Below are 21781 nucleotides of genomic sequence, written 5' to 3' on the forward strand. Positions count from 1 at the left end.
GCCGGGCCCCCCCCCCCCCCCCCCCCAGGGCTAATCTGGATGGAAAGATGCTGATGGTGCCACTCTGGGACCCTTGTACCAGACACGAAGGCCAGATGCCTTCTGCTGACATTACACATCCTGGGCCCATAAGGCCCTGAAGTTCATTACGTCCTGTTGTGGAAAAGGCTGAGAGATCATTCATTCTCAGGGAGGGCTCTGAATTTTTGGTAAGGATAGGGACAGAATCCTGAGATCCTTGGACTGGGCAGCAACACATGTTGTGGGAAAGAGTTGTTGGTAATCACTCCTAACAACAGTGACCCTTTATTAATTTGGACCTACCATGTGCCAGGCACTATGCATACTTTATCTCACTTTGGTGCTCATAAAACCCTGTATGGTTGACAATTCACTTCCATTTTGCATGTGGGAAAACTGGAGCTCAGAACAGTTAAGAAACTTGCCTAAACTGGAAAGGAAAGATGTAAGATTCAGATCCATAGCTCATGCCTCTTACAGCACAGCACATAGCTTTTGATCTGTTGTCTGGGTGAATAAATGACTCTAACTGCAAAAATCCATGAGTAAGAAGAAAAGACACAGCGTTGCGAGTCTCTCTCCCTTCCAGCCGGACATTTCCCACAAGTCCCTGCCCACAGATTCAGCCGTGAGGTTTTACCTCCTTCTGGGAGATGAAGTCATCCTTCAGGATGACCTAGAGCAGCACCACAAACTTTAAGTACAGCCTGAACCTCCCAGGCATCTTGGTAAAATGTAAAAATCAATTTTCCAATGTCTGGGGGAGGCATGAGATTTTCCTTTCTAATAATCCCAGGTGCCGCCAAAGCTGCTGGGTGGGGGGTGTAGACGACCCTCCTTAGAGCGTCCCAATTTTCCAATTGGTAGTTCACTCATCCATTGCCCACACTGGCTTTTGTCCTTCAGTGCAGAAATGGTGTCATTCACTTTTGAATCTCAGTGCTTGGTGCAATGTCTGGCACAACATAGATGTTTAATGTCTAATTACTAAACAAATGGATAGATAAATGAATGGATTATGAAGCTTGGAAAACTATCAAATCCCCATCCAAGTCAACCAAGAGATACTGGCCTTTGGGTCAGGGATGTCTGCTTTATCAGGATGGACAAGAGACCGGTCAGGGATCCCCAGTGGCAGGGGCTTACCATGATGGGGTAGCAGTTGTCTCCTTGGATACAGTACTCATCACACTGGGCTTTGGAGAAATTGCTACTCCCCATCTCAGTGTCGGGGGCAAAGTCTAGGTCATGATCCACAATTTGACCCCACTGCATGAAGAGCAGGGACCTGTTTTGGTCCAGAACACCCTCCTCACTCAGATAGCTGATGATCTTGTTGGATACTTCACGAGCCTACAGATGGAGAGAGAAGGGGAGGGCAGGATGGAGGGAAGTGAGCTTTGAGCACCCAATAGCAGGTGCTGAATACCTGTGATGTAACAGATGCACACTCCTCAGGAAAAGCCTGTGAGGCAGGCCATACTATCTCTCAGCTTGTAGAAGAGGGGACTGAATCCTAGGAAGGCCATGTGCCAAGCTCTTGCAGTGACAAAGGCGCAGGGATGGGATTGCACCCAGGTTTGTATGACTTGAGGGCGCGCAAGGCAAGTGTCCTTTGCACTGTGGAGCCGGAAAACAAAGACAGGTCTTGCGGTGACAAAGGCGCAGGGATGGGATTGAACCCAGGTTTGTATGACCTGAGTGCGCGCGAGCCAAGTGTCCTTTGCACTGTGGAGCCGGAAAACAAAGACAGGCAGCCCCTGGAGTAAGTAAATGCCACGGAGGTGCCAGGTGTCTGGGCATAGGAGAGGGGCACGCTGGGGGATGGGCTGCCAACTCAGATGAGGGCAACAGATAGGACCTCCATCCAGGCAAACGACAATTGATGCACCCCAGGGGCGGGGGCAGGGTAAGCGCGAGCTGTTTGCTGCAGGGAGGCCATCTGCCCGGAGACCCCAGGGTATCTGGCCTGCGGCAGCCGGGACAGGACCACCACGTGGCTGGGTTCTGCTGCCCTCTAGTGGCGTTTTGGGGAACATCTCCAGGGAGCGAGTCGGAATCTCCATCTCTGGGCCCTGCAATCCCCCTCCCATCCTTCTCTCCATCCGGGAGGGCTCGACTCGCCTGCCCTCACCAGCGGGACCGGGAAGCCGTTCCGTGTCTTCTCCGGAGTCCACCCGAAGGGGAGGGAGAGCCCGTCCTCGTATTCGGCCGGCAGCCAGCGAGCCAGCGCCCTATTGGCTGCTCCCAACGCCGGGTTCCTCCTGAAAGCCAGCGAGAACGTGCTCAGTTGCAGCGGGTCCACCCGAGGGGAAAGGGGCCTCTTATGGGTGGAGTTCTAAATTTCCCAATTGTGCCCCTGCAACGCAGTCTTTAGAGCGGTCCCAGAGAGCGCGGGGTGCGGGTGGGAGTGGGGTGGGGGAATGGCCAAAGGGCAAAGCCGCTGGCTGGGCCGGTCTAGCAGGTGGCGGGAGCACCCTTCCCCCAAGGTCACCTGTTGTTACAGTCTCCTGAAATGGTGCGGTAAGGGCTGTTCATGTCACAGCTCACCACAGGGGTGGGGGCGTCACAGCCCACCTCCGCAGAGAGCGAAGTCAAGTCCAGGCTGGAGCCTGAAACAGAAGGGACCCCGCAGGGACTGAGTGCTTTGTCTATTCTGAGTCACTGGCGAGAGGCAGGAAATCAAACCAGAGGTGTCATCACGGTGTTACCCAGAACACGATAGAGATCTCATCTCTTGCAACATAATCCCAGTAAATCCACCGACACAGTTGACTTACTTGTGCCCTCTACTAATAGCAAGGTGACACCGTGGTTTGGGACAGGGAGGCTGTGTTTATTGACTTTAGCACTTCCTCTGGGCAGAGGCCTCACAGACGGTATTATACAGAGCACCATGTTCCCTCCTGAGGAGTTGGCAACGTGATCTTGCTAGATCTGAATTTCTCTGTATGCAAAAAGTGCTGTGACCTAGCTGTCCCCTAAGCCCCTCCTTGCTCTGCCTGTCTGGTGTGTGAGTCTAAGAAGGCACACACAGGGATGTCTTCCTTGTGGACAGCTCTGACAGGGAGTTTGGCTTGTGGCGGCCTCTGTTCTTTTCTGTTGGAAGATGTGCCCTTCCTACCATCAGAAGGCTAGTGAGCTTTCTGTACCTGTGACATTGGTCAAGGGGCTTTGTGGCCTCAGTCTCTTTAAGGAGTCTTCCCACACCTGGCCCATGCGGATGGCTGTGCGTGATCGGCCTTTGGCATGCTTGAGGTACTCCGATAGCTGTCTCGTGGTGGGAGTCTCCAAGGTCATGGCAGTCTTCAGCCTACGGAGGAGAGCAGTAGGGATCTGTTGAGCTGGTCCCTGAAGAAGGGGCTGATGCGAGGTGGTATGGGACCTGGGCAACACATAGGAGACAAATACCCTGAGCTCTCAGCATCGTTTCTTCAATTTTGTCCTAAGGCCTCTGGAAAAATCTCTTTTGGGAGGAGGAAGCCACAGTGTTTGTGAAGCTTTGATGAGTCTGGTTCTGAGGATAGGCAGGCAGGTGGACAGGAGCATGTGGAACCCCCAAACCAAACGGAACCTATGATATGCTGACCCAGTCTTGAGGAACCCTGACACATAGGTGGCATGTTACATGACTGGAATGAGAATTCTAAGATTATGGGCCAGGGATTTGGCTCAGTGGTTCTGCTGCCTTGCTTGCAAGTGCAAGGGCCCAAGTTCGATCCCTGGCGCGCGCGCGCGCACACACACACACACACACACACACACACACACACACACAGAATTCTAGGATTAGGATACTTATGGGCCTCCAATTTTGCCCAGGAAAGCATTCCCTCATTAACCTGACCCCAGCTGGCATGGAGCTTGGGACCTGAAGCATTTGGCTTATTGCCAAGGATCATGTACGACCACTCAGGCTTCCCCCCCTTTTAATTTCCACATATAAAACAAGAAAAATTCTTGAAATACAAAGTTTGTGACCACAGAGATGACTGAGGACAAGGTGCTGTCAGAAAAGTCCCTCCATGAGAGCCCTCTACTCCTTCACCGTGCCTCAGTTTCCACATGTGGGAGAAGATCTAAGAGGGGATTCTCTATGAGGCTGAAATATTAGGAATGGCTCAAATTCTCACAAAAGACAACCTGAGTTTGGATACAATTCAGTGGCTGTACTGCTTGGTCTGTTAACTACTTGTCAGGCCATTATTTAAAGTGTTAGAAGGTACAGGTTCTCAGTCTGAGGAACTATCTGGGTGAGCTGGTAGGGTTACAGAGGGCTATGGTGACTGGCCTCTTACATCTAGGCCTATTCCTAACCTCCCCACAGCCTCCATAAAAAGAACCCAAGAGATAGCCATGGCATCTTTTTGGTGCCAGAGGGGCTGCGTGGGGACGGTGAAGGAGATGGTCAGAGACTTCCAGGCTGAGGATTGGAGACTTGTCACGAGCTGGAGAATTTTCCAGGTCATGGAGTTGGCAGTTGAATTTTTTTTTTTTTTTTTTTTTTTTTTTAAGGTTGATAAGGGACCCTTTCTTTATTTGCATCGCTAATAGACTTTGAAAGAACAGGCAAAATGCTGTATGTGGAAAGACTATAGAAACATTTTCTTTTCTGTGTTTAATGACAATGTGGGATAACCAGCAGTGCCCACGGGTCCTACCCAGCAGCCTTCCTCCCCCATCCACATCCATGGGGTGGGAAGCCAGGGCATGGAGCCTGAGTGGCCTCCTACACAGTCTCCCCATTCTTGCATGGCTCACCTGCCAGCCACACATACTATACACGCTGAGTTCCCTGGCTTTATGTCAGGGACTTCCCTTTCTGCCTACGACCTGCCTCCTTTGGAATATCCTAAGCCCAGCACAGACAGTGGCACCCAGAACATCGGAACATCGCAGATGCTCAAGGACTGTCTGTTATATTAAGAGAAAAGCCTCTTCTAAAATAAATTTAATGAAACCTTCACACACTGGCTTCTGCCTACCACTCTCCAAGTACCTATGTTGCAGAGAGAGGCTGAGCAGCTCTCCGCATCAAGTCCTCAGGGTAGAGCAGCAAAACCTCATCAAGTCAGCAGATGCTGGCTGTGTCCTTGAGGTGTATCTATGGCAGATACTTGGGGTTCCCAGTACCCAAGGTCTCGCACCCCAAACCAGTGCTGCTAACTCAAAGCTGTGGCCTTAATGAATGATACCCTCACCATGTTTCCATCCCTAAGGGAGGCCCGTGGCAGTTGAATTTCTGAGACTGGAAAAATGCCCAAGGAGAGAAGGCATATAAGAGACTGACTTGCCCAAAAGAGTTGGATTTGTCCTTTCTTAGACCCCTCTTCCAGCTCAGCCCCAAGGAAAATGGGTTGATGTCCAGGAGTGAGGGAAAAGCCCACTCACTGGGCTCTCTGCTGTCACCGTAGGCCTTGAGCAGTTCTGAGCCCAGGGAAGCGAGTAGTCTCAGCCTTTGTTTTCTTATGATGAGTCTTTAGTTCCTGAATTGATGCTGTTCTGAGGACTAGAAGAGGCCAGAAGAGTTATGGGACTGTTTTGAGAATTCATCCAAGCGCAGGGAGGAGAGAAGCCCTAGGCTAGTGTTAGGGACAGAGGAAGAGGAAACAATAAGGGCATTTTCTCCTCTTGCCATGGTTCCTCTAGCTCTAACCCTAACCCTAACTCCCAGTGGAGGAATGTGGGCTTCCTGAGGGTGGGGACCCAGTTTGCATTGCTTATTTCAGGAGTCCTGGCCTCTTGCTGGGTGGAGGATGCTGACTGCTGGCATCCTGGTGACTGCTGGGTTCCTTGGATTCTTGAAGAGGTTGGCATGCACCTCCCCCAGCTGTTGTGGGTGCAGCACTCAAAGGTCAGCCTTGTAACCTCACTGGGTACTCGATTCTGAGCCATTGGAGCTGCATGGCTGGAGGTGCCTGGGAGTGGCACAAGTATGCTTTGCTGCCTCCCCCAACCCAAGCCTGGGACCATGTAAGGTGCACCTTATGCTGCAGGTCTCCCTGAGGGACCAGGCTGAAGTTAGACCTGAACCTCCATCTGACTTAACTTCTCTGTGCTGTCCAGCTGTCACTCATTCTGTGACAGCTTTCCTGAGAGTGACTGCCCTGCTTAGTTACTGCACCTGGATCCGGAACTGGGTTCTACTTCTGGGGAGCCTGACCCAAGTCAGTCAGTATTGGTTGAATGCACGATGAACTGAGGCTGGCTCATGTGGCCCAAGGAAACAAGGAGTCCTTACCAGACTAGATTAGATGTCCCTGCAAAGTACCTCAGAGGCTGGGACCTTTAGGAGTGGGGAGCAATTAGTCCTGCTTTCCATATAGGTGGGGGTGAGGGTGAGTGGAAAGGCAAGTTTTATAATTGCTTTGGCTCACCGGCTTGTCTGGGCTGTTACATTTGCTTGTCTTGAAGAGAAGTACACTCGTATAGATATGTGTGTGTGACAGTGTCACGTACCTGGTTCGGGAATCCAGGAAGGCCTTGTTGACCTGGACCTTGACCTGACTCACAGCATCAGAGATAGTTGAAGTTTTGGTGGTCTGTGCTTGGGGTAGCAGGATGAGGAAGCAGAAAGAGGGCATCAGACACTGCTCTTTTGAGATGTTCTTTGCTTCTGTCTGCCTTTTTCTCAGCCAGTACCCTCACCCTTTCCTGCCTCTGAGCAGGCAGGAAAACAGGACTGATAGGATGTTTCCCAAGAGTCCTTAATTAAGGAGAAGAAACACAGAATGGAAAGAATGGCCCTGATCTTTAACAGGATGTCAAAATTGCCTTTTGGGATTCCACTAAAATACCCAATGATGAGATTCTTGGGTATCCAGCACCACCACTCAGGTTGGCTTGGGATACCAGGCTCTGGGATTTTTCTGGCTCCTGGGGAGATGGCTTCATGGATCCTTAAGCAAATTCATCAAAGAGCTTAGTGATCACCAGGATCCTGAAGTAGCAAAAGGGGTGGTATAAAGGTAGAGGCAGGGACTTCTTGTTTTCACTATTATTAGGGTCTGGAATGTGAGGGGCTGGACCCCTTCTCTCAAGAAAGTAGTGGGTTCCATACTTGGGTCCACTCGGAACCTTAGAATGTGTCCTTATTTGTAAATAGTCTTTGTGGATGTAGTTAATTCAGATGAGGGCACACAGGATTGGGGTAGACACTGAGTCCCATGCCTGGTAGACACAGGGAGAAAGCAAGGTGAAGGCTGAGGCAGAGATTGGGAGGATGCAACTCTGAGCTGAGAGCACCCAGGATGCTGGGAGAGGCCAGAAGCAGGAAGAAGCAAGAAAGGATCTTCCATTCGGGCCTTCAGAGGGTGCACGGCCCCCCTGTCACCTTGATTTTGGACCTCCAGCCTTCTGGAGGGTGAGAGGAAGACATTTCTCTAATCTTTACCCCTAGTTTATGGTGCTTCATTACAGCAGCCCCAGGAAATGAAAACAGTACACACTTACCACTTGTGACAGGTGCTGGAGCCTGGAGCCAGACCAGGGAAGCCAGGAGGCCTGGGAGACAGAGAAGCAGCCCCATCCCTGAAAAGAGACCAGGGCCACACTGTGAGTCCTGCTGGAACCCTGGTGGGAGGGACTGACTTGCAGAAACCAGAGCAATCCCAGGGAACACCGGAGGCCCTAACAAGGAAGAATTAAACGTTACTTCATGAGCATCAATGTGTACAGGCCCACACTGGGCACTGGGAGAAACAGAAGAAGAAAGCGTAGCAGGGAGAGAGCTCTGGCTTCAGGGTTCAAGCCCCTGAGTTGTAGTGCTGCAGTTGCTCTGTCTGGCTTTGTGACTTTGGGCAGGTTACTTAACTAACACCTCTGGGCTCCTGGCCTGCCTAGTGATCCAGGATATCTCATTCTGCCCTGACAGTCTGTGATCCTGAAATCCTGTGCTTGTTTTGCCCAAAGGTGTGAGAAATGCCCTTACCAAATCTTTGGAGTTCTCTTCCCTCCGTTCCCCAGGATATTTTGCTTCCTGCCAGTCGGCCTCCTCTGGAACACTGCAGAGGAGTGTGCCAGGGGTAAACACTCATGCCTGTCTTCAGAAACCACAGTGGCTCCGCCTCCCTCAAGGAGCAAATATGATGGGACCATATGAAAGAGTTACGAAGAAGCTCAGAGGCCCTGTGAGACAAGGCTCTGTCCCAGGCTGCCTGGAGCCATTCCAGGTCCTCACTTAAACCTTTTGTCATGGCCTTTAACTCTGAGCCTAATTCAATCAACTGCTTGTCTTCTTCCTCTTTTTCTTTTCCTTCTTCTGAAGTGCTGTGGATTGAACCCGTGGCCTCACATATGTGAGGTAAGTGCTCTCCCACTGAGCTATTCTTACAGCCAGGGTGACCTTGTTTTCTAAGGAGGGGCTACACTGGGTTCTGTGGAATAGACCCAAACTATCTTTTGAGGAGATCCTGGCTCCCACCCAGGGAGGTCCAGTATGCAAATCGTGTTTCCTGACAAGCTCTTGACAGGCTCCTTACCTTTCCCAAGAGGACACGGCCTCTCTCTTCAGCAAAGCGTTTACCAGAAACTCACAGGAGGAACAACTTGCCCCTGACCAGCTTCCCGTCTGTATCTCCCCAGAGCTCCCTGAGAGAAATCACAGCTCTGGAGCTTTACCAGGGGGCGAGAGGGATGACCCAGCCTGCCACCCAGACACTCTGGTGACTTCCCCTGGGCCAGTTTAGACCAGAAGAGGAGAGCCGCGCACCTAGACTAGGTCATTTCGGCCTCTCCACACATCCCAGCGTCCCTGTTGCTTTTTTAGTGTTTCCCTCTTAATAAATTTTGTCTTAAAAAAACTAACTAAATAAAAATTTGTCTTTCTGAATATACTTTTTGTAAGCTAACTTTAGACAAGAGGCAAGGTATTCGTGAAATACCTTTCTAGCCAAGACTTTTTCCCCAAGACAATTTCTCCAACAGATCAACTCTTCAGTAGGCTCTTGTCTTTACACCTGTGTGGCCCCAAGCGGGAAAAGTTTCTATGACTTTCTCTCCCTCTGTCACGCATTCTTTGTGACTGCAGGAGAAACTTGCAGGACCCAGTAAGTCAGCAGAAATCTGCCCTTCCAGGTGAACAAAGATGATGGTTCAGGAGCAAAAAGAACCATCAACTTTTAAAAAATATCGCATAATTGTGGTATAAAAATACAGCATAAAATTCTCCCATACTAACTGTTTTAGCTGCACAGTACAACAATACTAGGATATTAACACTGTTAGCCAAAAATGGTAGGGCATGCCTGTAATCCCAGCACTCTGTGAGGCTGAGGCAGGAGGATCATAGGTTCCAGCCCAACTTGGGCAATTTAGTGAGATCCTGTCTAAAAATAAATAAAATTTAAAAAGAGCTGGAGCCAGGCGTGGTGGCTCACGCCTTTAATCCCAGCACTCTGGAGGAGGCTGAGGCAGGAGGATCGCTGTGAGTTCAAGACCAGCCTGGACTACATAGTGAGTTCCAGGTCAGTCTCAATTACATAGAGAGACGCTGTCTCAAAAAACAAAACAAAACACAAAAAGAGCTGGAGATGTAGCTCAGTTCAAAGGCCCTGGGTTCAGTTTCTAGTAGCACACACACACACACACACACACACACACACGCACACACTATTTACATTGCTTTGCTAGAACTTTTTCACCTTGTAAAACTGAAACTCTACCCACTGAATACTTATTCTCCATTTCCTCCTTCCTCTGGAACCTGGCCTCCACCATATTGCTGTTTTTTTAAGGGGGCTGATAGGCACCTAAGCATTCATATTTTATTATTGTCTGTATAACGTATTTCACAATAAATTATAAAGAATAAGAAAATGTTAGTCTATGAAAAACGGCATTCTCAGAGAGAGAGAGAGACTGACAAAGAGGACTATCAAAGGAAAAGATATGAAAGCTGAGAAATCTGAACAGAAGATGAAACTTAGATACTCGTTTCTCCACTCCTTTTCTTTGAGAAACTTTCTTCATGCTCTCCTCTCTGGGAAAGGAGGAAGGGAGGAGTCCAAGGATAAAGTGAAATTATTTTCTGTGTCATGGCCAAAGTTCCTGCTTGATGTGAAGGAAGGGTGTGGGACAGAAAGCAGAGCCAGGTAAACACGGGGTCATGCCACCGAAAAATGGCTGTGTAGAAAGACTCTGTCTGCAGGCAGAGCTAAGCATGGCAAAGGGCCAGGGCCACCGGGTGTCAGAGTGTACGAGGCCAGCCAGAGGTGTCCGCAGTGCCTCAATGTTAGCTCACATTCTTATCCCCCGTGTCAGTGCAGAAGCCCTTTGGTCTTCAGTAAAGCCTGGGGCCCTCTGTGGGACACAAAGCATTCTTTGAAGACAGGGCCATAGCCTCTGGCCCTCAAATACCACCTCCTCTGTGAAGTTTACCATATTTCTCCAGGCAAAGTTAGGTCATTCTTTTGCCTGCCCTCCCTCAGTGCTTGACTCCTGTCTTATACTACTCTTTTCATGTTTTCATGAGACTTCTTAAGAGTGATGCCCTATGTATTTCTGTCCTTCCAGTGTCTAAGCATAGCGTTGGCACATAATGGTCTGGGGATTTAGCTCAGTGGTTCGGTGGCCTGCCTTGCAAGCGCAAGGACCTGAGTTCAATCCCCAGCACCAAAAAAAAAAAAAGGTGTTGGGCACATGCTGAAGGAAGAGCAGAGCAAAGAAATTAAACATCTGAGGTCGCTGTGGGGCAGAGGGGTGATCGTTTCCCAGCACCTAAGAATGCATCTAAGAGTCACTTGGGGACTTTAGTAAATGCACAGTCTGACTTGGAAGGTCATGGGAGGGGCGCAAGCAGCAAGCACTAGCAGCAAGCTCCCAAGTGAAGCCAGCGGCTGCAGATCACACTCTGAGAGACCCCGCCTTCCGGAGTTTGGCTCTTAGATTTGCTGTGGTCCAGAGAGACTGGAGAAAGGCCTGAGACGGGAAAGAATCAGTACAATTCTCCAGGAATGGCAAGAGCCCAGCTGAGGGTGTGGAATGAGCTCAGTGGAAAACCAACAAACTCCCAATCGCCAGAAAGAATGCTCTATTTGATCTTTGAGCAACTCCAGGATCAAGAGAATAAAAAAGGAGGAAACTGATATTATGCCATACATACATACATATATATCTATATACAGATACATATTTCTTTTTTTTTTAAGTTTTCATCCTAGGTTCCTGGCCTAAAACCCCCTCCCCAAGTTAGGCCGTGGAAACCAGAGTTTCTCTTCCCCAAAGCAAACTATACAGAAACTTGAATCTGCTTTCTGCCTTAGAGGTGGCCACAATGAAATTCTCAGATCCACCTTGCCTGATAGTAGATCATAACACTCCCATTTCAGAAGGGATCGTGCCCTGTGCCTGGGAGGAAGGAATGCCTCACAGAGAGGCCAAGAAGAACCTGAAGAGACAGGCTTGGCCGGGCCTCCCCATTGGGTCCATCAGCATTAGCACTACGTGGTTAGCCAGGCTCCCATTATGTAATAAAATCTCTGTGAAACCCTCACAAGAAGAGAGTTTAGGAAGCTTCTGGATAGCTGAATACGTGAGGTTCCCAGAGGGCGGTGTGGCCAGAGAGGTTGCAGATGCTTCGTGCTCCTTCTTTCTTTCTTTTTTTTTTTTTTCGGTGCCAGGGATTGAACTCGGGTCCTTGTGCTTACAAGGCAGGGGGCAGAAACACTGAGCTGAATCCCCGGCCCCTCCTGTTCCTTCTTTCATATCTCAAGCTATGCACCTCTTCATCTGTATTCTTTGTAATATTCTTTATAAAGAACTGATGCACATAAGTAAGTGGTTCCCCGATTTCATTTTTTTCAGTACTGGGGACTGGACCCAGGGCCTTTAGACCGAGCTACATCCTCAGCCCTTTCTAAAATGTTGTGACCGGGAATCACTAAGTCGCTAACTTGCCCAGGCTGGGCTTGCACTTGTGATCTTGCTTCAGTCTCCTGGAGCCCTGGGATTGGAGACAGTTCCTTAAATTTTGCTAACAACGATAGAAAATTATTCAACCTCGAGTAGGGGGTTGTGGGAACTCTGATTTGTACAAAGTGGGGCAGGAGCACTGTGAGAGACTGCAGTACTGATCATGCCCCAAAGCAGGCTGTAAAGAGTTAACCCCACAATTGGCTTGTTTATAGAAGTGAGTCCAGCCAAAGCCTAGAGGGTAACTCACCAAAATTCTGCTCCCACAACTGAAACCTTCCTACTTGAAGGACAGTGTTCTAATTACAGCCGTATATTTTGTGTTGTTGTTCCGGGAATTGAACTCAGGATCTTACACTTCTAAGGCAGGCCCTAGAACCACTAGGCTAAATCCCCAGCCCTGTCTATTCTGTTGTTAATTCAAGAATACTTGTCTTGTCCTTTATGAGGCTTGCTTAATTTCCATAGAAACCACACAACTAGGCATCCTTGCATGTAGTACCATCCTTGCACATGGCTTGCCTTTACCTCAGTTGATTGCCAATAAAAATCAGTGGCTTGGACTGGACAGTGCCTTGTAGGGTACACTGGCATTGGTTGACCTGGCACCCTGCTTTCTCTCTCTCTTAGTTCTGTCTTTTAGTTTTCTTTCCTCAGGCCTGTGTCATACAGAGCAGGAGACTGGAGCCTACTGTAGAGGTTGCTGGTAAAGTTTCAGGGGTCCCCCATAGAGCACAGGTAAAGCAACCTGAAGCTTTTGATTGCCATCAGAAGGGAGGGTGGTCTCTTTGGGACTGAACCCCTTCCTGTGGGATCTGGTGCTCTCTCCAAGGTGGACAGTGTCAGCAGAAAACTCCCACATATGTGGTGTCAGAAAGTACACTAGAAATTGAATCTGAATTTGAGTTTGTTTTCTTTTCATATCCTCAGTGGCTCTCATCAAGCCCTGTGTAGCAGAAACAATCTTCTACCTCAGCTGAAGGGAGGTGTTTGGTACATGCTGAATGCACCCATTTGCATAAAAAGCAATATGATTCAGCCACTCCACTCTCTCAAAATGAAGCCCATCTAGTACTGCTGGAGTCCATGCACTTGACCGAGAGCCAATGCACACTGGGAATTTAAGACCCTGGGAATAGACAATCAGGATTAACTAGGCATTCAGATCTGCTGCAGATGTGAGATGAAATGATTATCTGAGAGCCCTGGATTAGGGAACCCTAAAAACACTGCAAAGGCTCCATAGGCTTCACTTGCTAATTAGGATGGATAAAGGAGAACTATGGTACCTTCTAGCCCCCAAGGATTTATAATTCTATGTCTTAGTTTTCAGAAACAGAAAAGCCTGCTTGCCTGGCGGTGGATTTAGTCTCATTTTCTCTTACTCCAAACAGAGATGACCTGTCATGTGGTAGCCAAATCTGATACCAAGAACCAAAGCCTCGATCCAGTACTAAGCTTTCTGAGACACAGTTATGAAAGTTCACCATTCACTTTGCAGAAGCCAGGAAAGATTACCGCTGACGAGTCTTACCTGCCAAGTGCCTTAGCCTCCTGCGGTAGCCAGGGGAGTTGCTCTGCTTGGAGCAGCTGTTCTTTTTATACCTTCTTGTAAGAATTTATTACTGGGGAAGTCCCAGAAGGAAAGATTTTTGAGGGGCTGAGGTGGCTTGGATGAGACGCTTGGGTTCAGCAGGAAACACCCTGTGACTGGTTCCAGACAGGTGCACAAGGAAACTGTACAGCGACAAGGATTGGTTGATGCAATATCACTGCCTCTGAGTGAAGCAATTCCTCTTCTTCCCATTTCCCAGCTTACACATATGGTTCTAGTATAGTTACGGAGGCTAAAATTTCAAGCCTTAAGCATGCTTGTCTCTTAAGCCTCCCACAGGTCTGAATAGCTCTTAAAATTAGAAATAATCAAGTGGCTCTCTTTCACATTCATTTATTCACTGCCTTTTGATCCCTCCCTTACATTTCATCCAATCTATTATCGAACCAATGAATTCTTCTTTGGGATTTAAAGTGATTATAAACATTAATTGGTCAAATTTTCAAAGTGTTTATTTTTGAAGGCATCCACTAGAAAGATGAGAAGAGCCCTGGGCTTGTCATCGGAAGGGTGGGTTGCAGTCCATGTCTCTGTCACTGTGTGTCTCTAGGCAAATCACTTCATCTGTTGGTGCCTTACATTTTCTAGTAGTGAAGTCAGTCATTGGTTTAGATCATTATCGTGAATCTATGACTTCATGCCTTCTATATATGCTCTGTTGAAAAACATAAACATCCTGGAAATTATTGATCTAAAGCCCAGGTTTTTAATGTTATATACCTTTTACCTCAAAGACTTTGAGGATTCAGGTTCATTAGATACATACAAGAAGGAAACAAGAAGAATCAGAGAAAACAAAATTCCGTGGAAGTGTATTTTACAGACAAGTTAAACCATAAGCCTCCTTGTGAAATCGTATGTGCACTTGGAAATACTGAGAGGGACATTCAGAAACTCACCCACCAAAATGGAGGCTCCTTGGTTTACCCTCAGAAGAGGCTGTCCCTACCCCAGTGGATGGAATATATCTAAATTTTCTTTCCCCGTGATGAATCCAGGCAAATGAGCTGGGCATCTCAGAAGGAGGCAAACAAAGCAAAACTTCAGGTTCTTCTTGTTTTCTTTCAAGTATATGTCAGCTCCATGGGCAGCATTGTTTTCGATGTCTAAGCGTTCCCTGAATGTTGGAGCCTGCTTCTCAAATTTCTCACCTCTGGGCTTCATACTTATGGGTTCAGGAAGCTATGTCTTTAGATGTATTTTTTTCCTAGTTCTGAAGATCAAACCCAGGGCCTGGCACACATTAGGCAGGCACTCTACCACTGAGCTACAGCCCCAGCCCCTACATGGATCTTGATTTAACTAGTCCCAAATGATTTCAAGATGGAACTTTCTTCTAGAAGAGCCCATACAACAGCACTGTTTCTGATGTGCAATATACAATGAGCTCCTAGAGTCAGGATAACAATAAAATGCAGATCTGACCATCCTGGGTCTTTGGTATGTTATGGCACGGGGTGATATGTCCTAGCTTTGACATTTCTGTAATGGCCAGGGGTGGGGCCACATGAGAGCCATGTTATATTTTCAGAGCTTCGCTATACGTCACTGATGATACGTTTTCATGGCCTTATCTCAATCTGGCCAAATCAGTTTAGCACAGGTAAAAACCTCCCTGTTAAGAAACAGCAAATCAGCCTGAGAAATGGAGGTTGGAAGACACAAAGACCAGGAGAAACTGAAAAATACCAGCAGCTTCTCGTAAGTCAGTGCAGGGACTCCTAGATATTTTACCAATACCTAGGTTGCAACAGAGAGTGCCCAGTTAAAACAAGGTGCATCAAGACTCATGGTTGTACATACACACATGCCCTCATACAGTGCACAAGGAGTTCGTAGATTGTAAAGCAGATTGACCCCAGCCACACAGTTGCCTCACCTCTATCATCGTCTAGAAATAGAATGCTGCATGCTGCACACACAGCGTGGTCCGATCCAGGGAACGGGTACGGTCAGTAACAGAGTGACCAATCTGTTTGTTTAAGGTGACTGTAGCTCTCACACTGGGCCACGACCTTCCCGCTGTCCCCATTATGTCAAATGCCGTCTTCCTTGGAGGCCAAGTCAGCCTCTTCCTAACTTTCTGCTTTCACCCCTCTCCCATGGGCTTGTTAGTCATTCATTGCTGGTGTCATGCCCAAGTCGCAAAGTTCCCAAAGACCACCAAGGAGTCAGGTTTGATGCAATTACAAGAGGAGTTTATTGCAAGCTTGAGCCTGGACTTTTAGGTGTCACCGTCACAGTGGCTTTAGACTGAGAGCCCAGATTCATTTTTGAAGTGGGTTTATATAGGATTAATGAAACTTTTTGCTTATATAGTTTTTATTTTTAGCTTTCGCTTATTATTGGATAATTGAGGGGTACTGGGAGAGCTTTTACATATCATTGGATATTTAAGGGGCACCGGGAGGGCACTTATTGGAAAATTACCTAATGCCTACATTCGCAGAATCAATTTCTTTTTTTATTAGATTATTTGATTTTGCAAGCCAGAATATTAGCAGGTGGCTACCTATGTCAACTATGACTAATTTCTATATTAATTAAATTAAACAGAAAAGGATTCATTTTGGGATTTTAACAGAGGAATAGAAACAGGGTAGAGATGCCCTAGGATAACTTGCCCTTAAAAGAGGAACAGAAACACAGAGAGACTGTCACATAGAATGGAATTTTACAGAAAGGAACTTTTGCATTCACTTTATTTTGGGTAAGGGGCATGGAGCCCACCTTGACCTGAAAACTTGGTCCTTACACTGGGAAGGTTATTACTCCTTTCCTGGCTAAAATGCATTTTCTTCTTGTTGGTTTCCTAGAACATCAAACAAATAGACTTCCTGTCTGAGGATTACTCTATATGCCAATGTTACCTTTTTGGGATTCATTCACTTGTTCTACCTAGGTGTTCTAGCTTATGAAATCCTTGGTCTTGGAGGGGTGTGAAAATGACAAAGCTCAGAAAGGCATCCTGAGCAACACAGGCCCAGGAGATGGATGGGACACTGCTACACACCCCCATTCAGAGGAAGTATCTGTGGGTAAGAAAAATAAATGCTTGGAAGCCAGACGTGGTGGCACACACCTGTAATCCCAGAACTCTGGGAGAGTAAGGCAGCAGGATCATGAGTTTGGGGTGATCCTGGGCTATGTAACAAGTTCTAAGCTGGCCTAGAACATAACAAGCCCTGATCTCTCTCTCTCTCTCTCTCTCTCTCTCTCTCTCACACACACACACACACACACACACACAAAAGGCCTGGGGTAGTTTGTATTTTTTTGCCCTTGGAAGATCAAAAGAAGCTCTGCTGTCTTCCCAAGTATTTTTATAGTGGGATGATGATCAAATGTCTGGTGGCTTCCAAGATTGGTGTAATGTACAGCAAACCTAGTATCAATGAGTTTATCTAATTAGCCCCAGCATGCTGGGACTGAAGGGCTGGGCTTCTCCAGAGTCTGCCTGGTTGGATGGGACATGGGAAATTCCCAAGATCCAACATGTCCTTTCCCACTCTTAATTAAGGAAAATATCCCCTCTTTTTTTTCAGTCAAGGGCTATTTTCTCATTCCTGTCAGTGTCCTGTCTCTCCTTCCTTTATCTTTGTCTCTTCTTAAATATTCATTGGGCACTTAGTATGTGCTTCCTATTTTTTTAATTTCCATTTCTCTCTTCCTAATTGGCTTATAAATTATGAATTTTAATAATTTTGCTTCAAAGGAAAAAGTTGTCAGATTGCTTCCCTGCCTTGACAAAGTAATACAGAAATTCGATTGGGAAAAGCAACAGATCTCAGAGCTTAGCCAAGAAAATGTGACTCAAAATAAATTCTGAGATGGTTGGAATAAAAATGCAGTGATAAGCCAGTTATCACAGAAGTCACAAATAAACACAGGATTTTTAAAAAATCTTGAATTATTACTGATCTCCCCTGAGGAGTCTGATAAAGGATGCTTTGTGACAAATCCACAGAGAAAGTATCATTTCAGTAAAATGCCCAATCTCTCCAAGTAGTGCATGTGTGCATGCTCGCTCCCCCTGACAGGACACAGAGCAACTAGCAGAATTGCAGGGAGCTCTGGATTATTAAGATCCAGCAAGCCAGGTTCTAGTCCTAGCTTGCTATTCTCTGGCTGTGTGACTTTGGGGAAGTCACTCTTCACTTAGAGGCCTCAGTCTCCTTATCTAAAGAGAAGTGGGTCCTCTCAATAATCATGGCCTCTGGTGCCCTTGAGCTCTGGTGTTAGAATTCTGTTGAGAATCTCAGACCCAGCAGGTCCTCACACCATCCTTCCTCTGCTGCACGGTACTCTTACCAACACTGTACATCCTCGGGCTCTCTTTCTACAAAAAGGGGATGAGAATTCTATTATGATATTGTTGGGCTGGAATGAGATGGGAGGCAAAGTTTCCCCTAAGGCCATTCTCCTTAGTTCCTAGGACAGTCTGAAGTAGAACAGGAGCCATCTTGTGAAGAGAAAGAGAAAGAAAAAATTTTGCTGGGAATGTGTTCATTCTCTCAGACACTCAAGCTGGAAACCAGGAAGACGTCCTGGGCTCTTGACTCTTCTTTATCCTTTCCTCTTCCTGGCTCTTCCACATCCCCCCATTCACCAAGTGCTCTCCACTTGCTCTTCATATCTCTCTTGCCTTCCCCGTATTCTGGTCTGGCCCTGAATCATCCCCATTCCCTCTGGTCTCCCTTCCATCACCCCACCTATACCACACCTCCTCTATTTTAAAGTTTTTTGGTACATGGCCTTCAACTACCCATGGACAAATCTCAAGTTTTGGCGAGGGTCCATACCGCCTAGCTCTCCAGCCTGTCACACATCACTCCCTCTGTTCATTCTTCCCGGACCTGCCATGCCCATTCCTGCTACTATGCCTGTCCCTCTGCCATCCTATGTTCCTGGCTTGCTCTCTCACTTATCCAAGTCCAATATCTGGATCAAAAGCTACCTTTTCCATGAAGCATTGTCTGTCTGCCAGGCTTCATAAAGCATTGTATATTGGTCTATTATTTTTCCATCTGTTCTATTGCCCAAATTAGTGGGAAACCCTGCAGGAGCTCTGACTTTTGTTGGACAATCAAAAATATGTACTTTGATGGTCAACATGATGACACTGGTATAGAAATTACCTCAGCTTACTCCAGCCGTTTGAGTTTTGACTATCTGTTCTAAAGCAGTTCCTGGAAACAATTTTCTAGCCTAATTCAAGTGTCCCTAGAGCTTATAATCTCTCTCTTTTTCTCTTCTTTCTTTTTTTTTTCCTGGCTTAGAGCCTGTCATCAGCTGGACAGAATCAGAGAGCTGAGGGATCATGGGGAATAGCTATATTTTCACCCACTTTGAGTTAGGAGCAAGCAGCAGCCAGAGCCCCTTTTAATAATGTTGGGAAGAGCTTTAATATCTGCTTTCCAGATGCCCCCAAAATCTTTCAGTGGTAACAGCACTGGTGTGTCCCAAGTGTATTGCATTCTTTGGTCTCAGAGTCAGATGCAGGATGGAGTCCTGAATGGACATCCCCAGAAGGTGTCCGGTTCCCTGCTGATTAACCCACACACCAGGTGTGTACTTTTTGGGACTTACTGTACATGGCTGGGTTCCTTCTCCATCACCCCTGGGGCTCCACCCAGATGATGTGCAGTGCACCAGGGTAATGGATGTCCTGGCACACCGTGATGGAGGCTGGAACAGGGCGAGGTGCTGGAACAGACTGTTCTGAAATTCCTTCTACTCTGGTAGGAAGGGCAAGTGGTTATTTGTCTCTCACTCTTCTCACAATGAAAAGATGGGGACAGAGAACAGGGAGGGCAGTGGAGGAATCTTTGTTGCTCTGCTCTCTTGTCCGTCTCTTAATGAACTGTAAAAATGACCCAACGGAAACCCTTCTACCCTAAGAGCAACGGGTGAGGTGAGAGGTGCTTTTCAAACAAGGCCTCTGCTGTGCCTCTAATAAAAGAGGACTGCGATTAAGTACTTTAGCAAGAGGCTAAGATTCTCAAACTTCTTCACGATCTCACATTTGTAAAAGAAAATGCTTATTTTAGAGCAGTTTTAGATTTAAGGTGGATTCTCAACTTGATTGGCTTTCAGGCCCACCCAGGGGATTAATAAGTAAAGCACATTTCTGGGTGTATCTGAGTGGGTAAAGAAGCATGATCTTGGGATCTATATCTGGTTCCTCATCCACTCTCTGCCACCGTTCCCCTGCTCTCCTTCCCAGGTGATGTGAACTAAGTATTTTCACTCTGCCACACCCTTCCCCCGTGATATATCTGCCTTGGACCCAGCAGATCACGGACTGAGACCCCTAAAACCGTGAGCTAAATTACACCTCTCCTCTCTTAAGGTTAGGCACTGTGTCTCAGTGATGGGAACGCTGATAAATACAAATATTATTAGAAAAACAGTAAGAGGGTCCTTGTATACCCTGCACCCAGTTTCCAACTAACATTTTATACTATGCGCTAACATCTTATACTAGTATGGTGTACCGGTCACAATTAATGAACTAGTATGGCTGCATTGTTACTGAGAAGCCAACATCTCACATCTTAACTTCAAAAATTCATGTTTTGTGTCCCACTTGAGAACTCACCTGTTTGTATGTACGAACTTTAAATTTTTATATCAAGCTAAAATAGCTGTTCAGGGACAACAGCCTCATCTGGTCCTTGCCTTGGTCTCCGGACCATTACTTTGGTGTCTGGGGGAGGTTTCTAACCAGCCTGGGCAGCTTAAGGCACTGAGGGTCAGCCAAGATTGGGTCAGAAAAAGGTGCCAGGGACCCTGCCAGGGATGCTCCATCTCCACAGAAGCCCAAGACAGTCACTCTGCGTCTGAGCCTCCTCTTTCTCCTCTGCAAAGTGGGACTAATACCTCCAGTCTGCATCTCTGGTGCTGTGAGGATCAACTGAGGCCATATGAAGACACATAAAGCGTGATTCACATGAAGATTTCCATCAGGAAGATGTATGAGTCACGGGAGGGGAGCAGCTACTTTGCATGAGATGGTCCTTGAGATGTCAGGTCTTTGCTCTCTCAGCTTCGTCTTATTTATTATTTATTTTTGGTTTTTTGAGACAAGGGTCTCACTATGTAGTTGAGACTGCCCTGGAACTCACTATGTAGCCCAGGCTGGTCTTGAACTCACAGCAATCCTCCTGCCTCAGCCTCCCGAGTGCTGGGATTACAGGTGTGCGCCACCACGCCTGGATTTCTCAACTTTGTCTTAATCTCCACTTCCATTCCTGTGGGAGCAGGAGCCAAAATGGAGAAAGGAAAGAGTTTAAACTCTGTGCCCTCCTTGCTGTGTTGCGTGTCACAGACAGGGGCAACAAAAATGGAAGGTTTCTTGTTGTGTCTTCTAACGCTGGATTTCCCATCTGTCCTGGTGACTTATGATTTCCCTCTGGGCTTCTTGCTGCCAGAGGAGGAGTAAAAAAGGAGTTGATAGGGACCATCCTGTGCTCTCAAGGGCCACGTGGATGTGAAGCACACCATCACCAGCCTGAGCACAGCAGCCGCCCGGCAGAGTTTCTGCTCTCGGGCTCAGAACCCCAGCCAGGTGCTTCTCAGAAGGCCCTGCGGACCTGCCTGCTGCACAGTCAGTGATGCCTGTCCCCTGAATGAATCCCAGCAGGCTCTCCCAGCTACATCTGAAAACCAGCCTGCACCAGTTATCGTCACTTGTGTTTTCTCTTTTCCCTTCTTGCTGCAGCCTTTGGAAGGCCCAGCACCCAGACCCAACCCTCAATGCATAAGCTTCTCCCGCCAAACTCTTAAATTTTACCCTGAATTTTTTCCTGACTTACAGCTTCCACTGCCTGTCATAACCTGGACAGAATCAGAGAGAAATTTTACACTAGTGCTCAGGGCACTGCTACTGCTGATATTTAATTCCATCAGGACAACCCAAATAAGAATGTATTGCATAATCACTTGGGTTACCTGAGGATAAAAGATAAACTAAGCCTAGTTCTTCTTATGAAAGACATAAAAGAGAATTATACACATATTAGAGAAATGCCTCTCTTGAGCTGGGCACTTAAATTCTGGCAATGTCTTGGAATTCAAGATAGGACTTTTGCTTTCATGGAGTTTAGAATTCATAGTAATTTTTTAAAATGTGTCCCTGGAATGGGTCCCAGGAGGTTTCCCCACAGAGGATCTGGGGACCTCTACTGATGCTGGATAGGTTCCTGACATCATCACAGAGCAAACATTTTGGAA

General features: G+C 47.3%; 1 protein-coding gene across 1 annotated transcript in view; it reads right to left on the reverse strand.

Moving 5' to 3' along the window:
• Lpo (lactoperoxidase) overlaps positions 1-13515 on the reverse strand; it is a 21327-nt gene extending 7812 nt beyond the window's left edge. Inside the window, exons 1-7 of the mRNA XM_033762717.1 lie at positions 13466-13515; positions 7474-7551; positions 6481-6568; positions 3174-3334; positions 2516-2633; positions 2156-2285; positions 1168-1374 (exon numbers count right to left, since the gene is read on the reverse strand). Coding sequence (XP_033618608.1) covers positions 1168-1374; positions 2156-2285; positions 2516-2633; positions 3174-3334; positions 6481-6568; positions 7474-7549 — 780 coding nt within the window. The 5' untranslated portion in view covers positions 7550-7551; positions 13466-13515. The remainder of the gene's footprint in view (positions 1-1167; positions 1375-2155; positions 2286-2515; positions 2634-3173; positions 3335-6480; positions 6569-7473; positions 7552-13465) is intronic.
• Between the last annotated feature and the right edge of the window lie 8266 nt (positions 13516-21781).

Source organism: Fukomys damarensis, unplaced genomic scaffold (assembly GCF_012274545.1).
Source record: "Fukomys damarensis isolate Sample0158 unplaced genomic scaffold, DMR_v1.0_HiC HiC_scaffold_13, whole genome shotgun sequence".
Lineage (NCBI taxonomy): Eukaryota > Metazoa > Chordata > Mammalia > Rodentia > Bathyergidae > Fukomys > Fukomys damarensis.